The 8,708-nt window shown below is 40.4% G+C and overlaps 1 protein-coding gene across 3 annotated transcripts in view; it reads right to left on the minus strand.

Moving 5' to 3' along the window:
* Positions 1 to 5,770, minus strand: part of FIGN (fidgetin, microtubule severing factor) — a 130,318-nt gene extending 124,548 nt beyond the window's left edge. Inside the window, exons 1-2 of one of the 3 annotated variants that reach the window (XM_003990813.6) lie at positions 5,439 to 5,770; positions 4,488 to 4,657 (exon numbers count right to left, since the gene is read on the minus strand). In XM_003990813.6, coding sequence (XP_003990862.1) covers positions 4,488 to 4,512 — 25 coding nt within the window. In that variant the 5' untranslated portion in view covers positions 4,513 to 4,657; positions 5,439 to 5,770. Of the gene's footprint in view, positions 1 to 4,487; positions 4,658 to 4,925; positions 5,415 to 5,438 lie in introns of those variants that run through there. The other 2 variants (XM_045033875.1, XM_006935322.5) reach the window with 2 other exon arrangements.
* Between the last annotated feature and the right edge of the window lie 2,938 nt (positions 5,771 to 8,708).

Consider the following 8,708-nt stretch of genomic DNA (forward strand, 5'->3'; position numbering starts at 1 on the left):
ATTTCTAAGTTGAACTGATTTTAATGGAACATTAGCCCTGAAATACCCCCAAAGAAACAGACGATTAAATTAAGGTTTTTTGAACTGAAGGAAAAAAAAAAATTGCCTTGCTTCCTATGCCATTTGTTTATTCTGGCTTATCAATGACTCAAGATAAAAAAGCAGATATGCTGATTAATCAAGTCTTATCGATCAGTAACATAAGTCAATATTTCATACAAATGTCTATAGAACAATTTCTCCCAATCAAAAATTTATAAATCAATTTAAATTCCTGATAATTACATTTATTTGCTCTACAACAATAAATGTGGTACTTTATAAAAGTAGTATAAGATATTTGTACTCAAGAACATATTGATCAAAGGCAAAACAGCAAACATTTCTATTAACCAAGGTTCTGAGAACAAACTGTAAAATACAAAACATAAAAGCCTGCAATTGTTTCAAATATACCTAGCAATTCTGCTGATTTCAGACCATTAAAACTGATTACTTAATTAGGCAATCATTCAAGGCATCTAAACACTCACAGACAAAAATAGGGAGTCATTAGCATAGCCGTCTTCACCTTGAGATGAAAATCCCAAAAAATGTTGCAGGCCCGTAAACTTTCAGGATCTGTCCCCATGCATAAACTGAACAAAATACTAAAATCCAAAAGCTAACCACCAAATCTCAGGGAAAAAAAGAATTTGCCTGTAATGAAAACACTTATATGTCTTTTCAGGTGGCAAATACTTTAAACTGTCTTAGAAATGTCAAGTTATAATACAGATAGTCTCTACCAAATCCTGGAGGCACTACTTTCCTCCCCTCTGGTCATACTCTTATACTATCTATAAGGAATTAATAAAATATCTGCTCTCTTGTATGTATATCAGAAGTAACTGCCTACAAAAAGGTTTTCAAATTTCCTGCCTGACATGAATAAAAACAACAAAGAGGTTTTCTATTTATAGGGGGAAAAAAAACCAAAAACCAGTTACTGGACCCTCAGTCACTGGAGTCTTCAACCAAAGGAAAAAAAAAAAAAAATCTCTGTTTTCACTCAGAAGGTACCAGAGATGATTTTAAGAATATCACTGATTCTGTACAGTCAGGAGAAAGAAAAATATTCTGTTTTCAAAAAAAGAAAAAAAAATGGTTCCTGAAACAATTCCAAAGAGACTCTATAAACTATCTTTTTAGGAGAAGAGAAAAAGCAAGTCAACTCACAAACACAGCTTCCAAACAGAAGTCTTACCCTCTTCCAGGAAAACAACAATGAGACTTTATTACCCTGCTATGATTCTTTCATTTCGGACATGATTAATTAGCAAGTATTACACTTCCCCAAACTCCCACCACACTCTTCGAGGTCTCTGAGCCTAGTTGTTGATAGATCCAAATGAAAAACCAAGTGGCCCACAGCAGTGTAAGACAAGTATCCAAAAACTATTTCAAGGAAGGAAAACTTCTCTCCTATCTTTGCCTCCCACAATGAAGCAGGCTGCGTTTAACTGCTTTCACAAAAAATAATAATAATAATAAAATAATAATAATAATAAAATAAAAAATAAATAAAAATCTAATTGGTCATTTTCTTAACAGTACCTTTCAAAATCTGAATAATGCATGCAACATATTCAGTACTCAAGAATACATGGCCTGGTTGATGTGTTACCTACCTCTATTTTTAGGCTGAAATTCCAAAAGACTTGAGTGAGTCCATGCAGTTTACACTGATAACCACCAACATGCACAACTAATAAACAATAAAGATGATGTGAGCAAGCACGTTTTGGGAAATGGTTTTTATAGAAAAAAAAAATCTTTCTTTCCCAAAGAAAAGCGGATATGTCACCCATATAATGATGATAGGAAACAGCAATAAAGGACGAAAAGAGAAGATGAAAGCAAGAGGGCAAGTCTAAAATTTGAATGAATGACAACTCCGATTCTCTGCATATTGTTGCAAAACCCCCTCTCCGAATAATTTTCCTTTTAAAACAATCTGTTTTCAAACCGTCCCTGTGGACCAAGAAGCCAGCTATAAACATGTAACAACTATCAGTTTATGAAGGCTAGGCTTTCCCCTTCAACCTTTCAACTCTCATGTCCAAAAAAACTTCACACATAGTACAGTACTAACAAACAGATCTTGTTGGTTCCAGGAATCTTTTTTTTTTTTTTTTAAATCTATTCTGGTCATAATATCCTTGCTTTTTTTGCAGTTGTATTAAATTTAGGATCAAAAACATCAAAGCAGCTTCCACCTCGGACCTAACTTTTAGAGAATCAACGTGACAAGGCAGTCCCTGATAGATGTTTCTCTTGATAAACGACTTGTTCAAAAGAGACATTGTAGCTTTCATTTCCTGACCACAACACACTTTTAATTTGCAACAGCAGAGCTGGCAAAGTGTGAGCACTTGCCCCTTCCCAGCCTTTTAGGTTTGGAGCTCTGGTTCCTTTAGGCCACACACTGGAGACCAACAAAATCCAAAAATAATCAGAGTAACAGAATTACAAAATAGGAACCACTAATGCACTTTATACTTATACACAAGGATCTACTTTATAGGCAGACACAGATAGAGAGATATAAACTTTTCCTCCTCAGAATTCTGGTATGTGATAAGGCTCCTGCACGACCATCATTTGCACAGCGAGCATTTAAACGCAGAGAAATAAATGATGTGACTATTATTTAATAGTAAGCAGGGACAGGGGAGGGGGGCAATTTACACACTTAAATCTGCTGTTAAATGTCGTGAATTACATGATTGCCTACCCCAATGTGTTTTTTACATATTACTGCAATGATTATTATTACTACTACCCAGAAATCACCTTTAAGTATCAATACGGTGAACAGTCAAACCATCCAATTTCTGCTTTCAGCACATTGTCCGAGCTCCGATTTAAAATTTATAAATGTAATATCCTCCTCATCACAGGCAGCAGCCCAATCTGCTCTGAATATATATTACAGCTTTAACATCACAGAGGGAAATCGCCCATCTGGCAATCCCATTCGCTCCAACAGCTCCGGGGGAAAAAAAGCTGTGCTCTCTCCTCCTTAAAACATTTCTCAGGGCAAATTATGTGCATCTAAAATAAACAGTCTTCTTATTGATCGCTTCAAAGTCAACAAGTTCCAAATGCAAAATTCAAATCCTTTCTATAGTGCGAGAGCAGTGTGTGTTTAGCTCAATAGTCACCAGAGTCCAACCAGAAGTGCATGTCGCGCAACGGTCTTGCAGTGCCTTTCCTTGCATTCACATTTGTGTTATGAGAGAGCAGTAACCACGGCCACATTATAGACCCCTGGCAGCTTAGCCCCACTGCTATTTCTTTCTTTCATATTCTCCCTTTCCTTCTCTGTCTTTGCAGGGTGAATGCATGGTGGTGGGATAAATGTAACCAAAAAAAAAAAAAAAAAAAAGAAAAGAAAAAAAAGAAAAGAAAACACACACACACACAAACAACAACAAAAACCAACCCAGTGTAAAGTGGACATATCCTGTGGCTATGCAAAATACTTTTAACATCTTTCTGCTGTTGTTGTTCTCTATTCGTCTTAATTGAATATCACAAAGTGTACCCACAGCACAGTCACAGGAGCTATTGAAAACCCCCTCTCACTCCATTTATCTGACCTTTCTTTTTTTGTCTTTTCTTTCTTTCTTTCTTTCTTTCTTTTTTTTTGGTGAAGAAAGAGGAAAGAGCGATTTCAAACAAAGTCAATTTCAGTGCTTGATTATTTAATTCTGTCACAGGTTAAAAGTAAAAAGCGCTGACAGGCAGACAAGTGAATGGCAAGGAAAAAGAAACTAATACTGTTTCAGGCATTAAGGACTTAAAGCAATCAAAAAATACATACTTTTTATTTTTATGTAAAAGATACCCCTTCACTCACTCACCCAAAAAAACCACACTCAGAAGAACTGATTACTCCACAAAGTGTAATCATCCAGAGAGCAGAGAGTCAAATTGCATTAATAGGTTGAGAAAAAAATTTTTCATCCAGCTCTGTGTGTGTGTGTGTGTATATATATACATATATATATGTATATATATACATACATACATATATACTTTCATTAGTAAGCACTCTTTCCCCACACTCCAGCCCTCTCCCCTCTCCACCCAGCCTCCTCCCCAAAAAAAACCCACACTGAGTTTAACTAATTTACATACCATTTGACTTCAGCGGTTATATAGTGTATTACTAGTAACACGTAACTTTGAGATTACTGCTAAAACCGGTAAAAGTGGACTCCAGTAATCTATTAATCAAAACTGATATATAAACAAGTGATAGCAAAAGCAAACAAGCATTTTGACAGATTAAAATATGCATATATATATATTATATATCAGAGGAATTATACATGATAAGCATCTGCTTCCCAAGGAGCGTCTTCAACGGTTTTTATCATGCTATTTAATTTGTCTTTCCTATTTAGATGCAAAGGAAGTAAATTCCAAAACTGACGTACCATAAACACTGGTGCTACTGATCATTTCTTGCTGGCAGCACAAAAAGCTGAATTGGATTTCTCACAAGCAGGAATTCCAAAGGTTGCTTTTCATTAAAGCCACTTTTCCTCTCAGCTATCAAATGTCACTGCCTTGAAACGTGGGCCCTTTCGTCAGGTATTCATTTAACCTACATGCATATAATTAAGGGGGAAAGCAACATCAACAAAAAGGGGATCTCAGATCACAGGAGAAGAAAGAAAGGAAAAAAAGCACATGACCAGGAATGCAAGTCCATGTCAATTTCACTCACTCCCATTGAAACTAACAAGAGCTCCGGGGAGGACGGTAATAGGATCAGTGGATTGTATATACCATTAAATTATACATCTTTCTCTCCCGTTCCTTGCCAACAATACGCCCACCACGCTGTACCCCCTCCAAGATGATGTGCTTACATTTTTCTGCAACCGATCTTCTGACATTCTCACGTTCCCCCAGCCACGAGACTGTAATTTAACCTCAACTTTTTGTGTGAGCAAGATTCTTATTTACACTTCTTATTTACTTAGAAGTTAGTTCCCGAAGAAAGTCTAGCCCCACCCTATGGCTCCGCTTTCTTATTTTTTTTTTTTTATTTTTGAAGTAAAAATATAGTAATAAGTAAGCCCAATATAGCGGAAAACGAGATTCTTGCTATCGCGAACTCTTAATCCAATACTATTGTTACAATGATTAAGCAGCAAAAATATGCATTATAATGTTTCAGGGCTACTTTGTACAGAGAAATTAGACAGCAGGTTGGCGTACAGAATAGAAGCGAGTGCAAATCAAATTTAATGCTTACGGCACAACTCGGAGATCTCTTTTTATTAGGGGTCTTGCATGTATTTATATTCTTAAAAAATAAAACAAACAAAAACAAAAACAAAATTTAAGCCGATGGTGGAAAACTACGAAGCTCCTCTTACCTGAACGCGCGGAGCAAAAACCCGATAGGTTAGCGTAGCATCGATCCGATGTGTTTGCTGATGAATGGAGGCTAGGGTTAAGTGAAGGTGCCTATGATTTGAAATCATTCCAAGTTTTTGAAGGGAAGACGGACTGCAGCCTCTGCCATGTTGGAATTTCAAACCCAAAACAGCTGCTTGGAAGGAGCCAGCATGCCAGAGGCTGGGCGCAGGCGCAGAGCGCCGCCGAGCCAAATTCAAATCACTTTCACACTAAGAGCCAAAGATCAGTTTTCAAAGGAGAGAGGGAGAAAGAGACGGAGGCTGCCGAGAGGGAGAGAAGACGGGAGGCAGTGGCGAGAGGCGGGCAGTGGAGAGAGACGGGCAGCGGGAGGACCGGGAGGGAGAGGGAGAGGCGCACGGAGCCCGCGGAGCTGGAGGGGGAGAAAGGGAGGCGGGAGGCGAGCGGGCGAGCGAGCGAGAGACGCGCCAGAGATTCATGGGCAGGGAGGGCTCAATGGCCGCGCCGCGCTGGCCGGCCAGCCGCTCGGGTCATGTTACACGGCCGGGGCCGCGGCGGCCGCCCAGCCTCGCCGACGCGCTCACGCGGCCCGGAGGGGGCCCCGAGGTCATGATTACGCGCGCGGGGACCCGGAGCTCTCCCTGCCCGCAGACCCGGGCGGCCCAAGCTGGGGAAAGGGGAGCGGTGCCCGGGGGTGGGGGTGGGGGTGGGGTGGCAGGCGGGGGCGGGGGGAAGGGGCCTTTCTTTCCCACGCGTGACCGGCCGGCCCTTGCGCGCCCCAGCCAGCCTGGGAGGGCCCGGGACCCGGCTGCGCGGCTCTGGCGCCCGCGGGCCCCTCCCTGCCCGCTCCCGGCCCTCCCGACAGCTGCGGCGGGTCCACCCTTCCCCACCCGGCCACGACTCCGCGCGCAGGACAAGATCTGGCCCGGGGAGCCGGGACCTCACCCGCACTCTCCCCTGGGCCGCCAACACCAGCCAGAAAATGACTTCATCTGCCAAGAAGAGGCAACTTCGGGGGGGAAATCCGAATTAAGCCAGTTCCCCTCCCCCGCCTCCTTGTGAATAAATAAAATCCTAAGTGTCTAGGTGTGCGGTCCACTCTGGCGCTCCCTGGCTCCCCTCCCTACCTCCCCCAGGCGGCTCGGGCAGGGGAAGGCAGCGCCTGGGGGCCCCCGGTGCGGGCGGCTGGTGCGCCAGCTTAGACGTTAGCCTCCTGCGTTCCCAACCCCCTTCTAGGGAGCAAGCTGGGGACCCAGGAGTGGGAAGAGAGTAGGGGCTTTGTGGTGCTGGGAGCTGAGGAAGAATGAAATGTGCAGTTGAGTGTGTTGCTCGCATCCCAGGGAGCAATGCAGTGCTGATTGTCTGTTGCTGAGATAGCCTTTTGTTCGGAACATAAGGTTTAAGAAACACACACACGTTTTCTGGGGTCTCTTGTTAGATGTAAATGTGCTGCATCCAGACGCTTACTATGCAGTGTAAGCTCAGTTGGTTTACTAATCACCCCGCCCCACCCCCAAACAACCAGGATCATTTGAATGGGAACCTCATTCAGACTTCTAGGCTGCGAGTATTGCCTTCAACCTATTTCATTCTAGACTAGCCAACCATCCAACTGAGATAATAAAGCAAACAATAACATTTGATCATGATGTCTACGAGATAATGTGCCCGGCAAAGTTCTTTAGGAATTGTAATGAGAAAGTGAGTGAGTGAGGTAATAATTTCTCTTCGTTTTCATTAAATATGACTTTAATAGATAAATGGTAAGTTTATACTTTGGCCTGGTGGACATCCAGTCCGCTCCATTTCGAGTAAGCTAAGAATGAAAGAGGCAAATTACATATTCGACCAGGAACCCATGAGGCTGAAAATGTTACCTTTGAAGGCAGGTTGGAAACGAAAACATACTTGTTTAGGACTGACCCTCCTCATAACCGGTGTTCACATTTCCCCCTGCGTCTCTGCTACAGATTTAATAGACTAAGTAGCAGCTCTCCAGATGATGAAATGCAGCCTTTAAAAGATACCACACTTATACTTTGAAATTAATTTCATTCTCCTTTTGTGATTTTCTTACCTGTGAATGGAGAGCCATTGAATGGATGCATTTAGCTAACACAATGAGAAAGAAAAATTATTTTAGTTAAATCTAGGCAGATGACAGAATCTAAAAGACAAAAAGAAGTGATTCAAGATCTTACCAAATATTTCTAAAGAATGAGATTTCTATTTGGAATGGGTTTGACCTTTCTGTGCATTTTTTTTTAACCGGGTTTCAAAATAAAACAGAAGAACTTTATTCTGATGTAACCGAGAACACTGAAGCCCCTTTAGTTATATTTTACAAGATAGCTTTGAAAACGATATTAGGAAAAGTTGCCCATTGGATTTCACCACAAAGAAATAAGTGTAGAAAAATAGCTATGGGTCACTGTTGGATTGAGTACAGATGAATTAAAAAATAACAACTGTGAAGAACTTAAAATTCCAGTTATTGCCCATTTGGAGAATGACGAGAAGTCCGCTGGACACAGAGCAGATGCTCTGTGCAATTCAAGCAAAACTGCTCAGTCCCTATTTGTAAAAAAAAAAAAAAAGTTCCAAGCTCATCAGCCTTTAACACTAAATTCCTTGTCCTGGATTTACAGTCCCTTATGTAAACTGAAATACCAAATAAAGAATATATGTTGCAATATCCACTGAGTAAAAAAAAAAAAAAATCATGATCAAGTTAAAGCAATTCATTTTCAATATCTGAAAAACAGAATAAGCCCTGCTTTTAAAAAGGGGCAAGAGAAAGTGTGGTTGGCAGTTTATTCATCGATAAGTACTACTTTTTTCAATGCCTTTGTATATTCATTTGAAATACAGATTATAAAATTCATCATTCAACATACAAATGAATACAATTAACTTTGGAAGCCAAGAAAAGGAAACTATTCAAAAGAGCAGTGCATGTATTTACACAGCATTTCAAAATTGTCCAAAAGTACATATACTCTGGGGAAAAAATATTTACGTAATAGAATATACATTATGGGATTTGCATGACTAATAAGATTCACAATGGAGTTTGTCACCGTACTATTTCTAGCTTTTTTTTTTTTTTAAGATATGGATAAAGCTTTTCTCCAGTTTGTTTGTTTTTTTTTTTTTGCAAAGGAAGATGAAACTTGACTTTGTTTTTCAAAACGATGCATTCTTTGTAAACCTAGCACAATGTTTATGGGTTTTGTTGTTGGAAAATGATCTTTAATGACGTGGTATGA

Source organism: Felis catus, chromosome C1 (genome assembly GCF_018350175.1).
Source record: "Felis catus isolate Fca126 chromosome C1, F.catus_Fca126_mat1.0, whole genome shotgun sequence".
Classification (NCBI taxonomy): Eukaryota; Metazoa; Chordata; class Mammalia; order Carnivora; family Felidae; genus Felis; species Felis catus.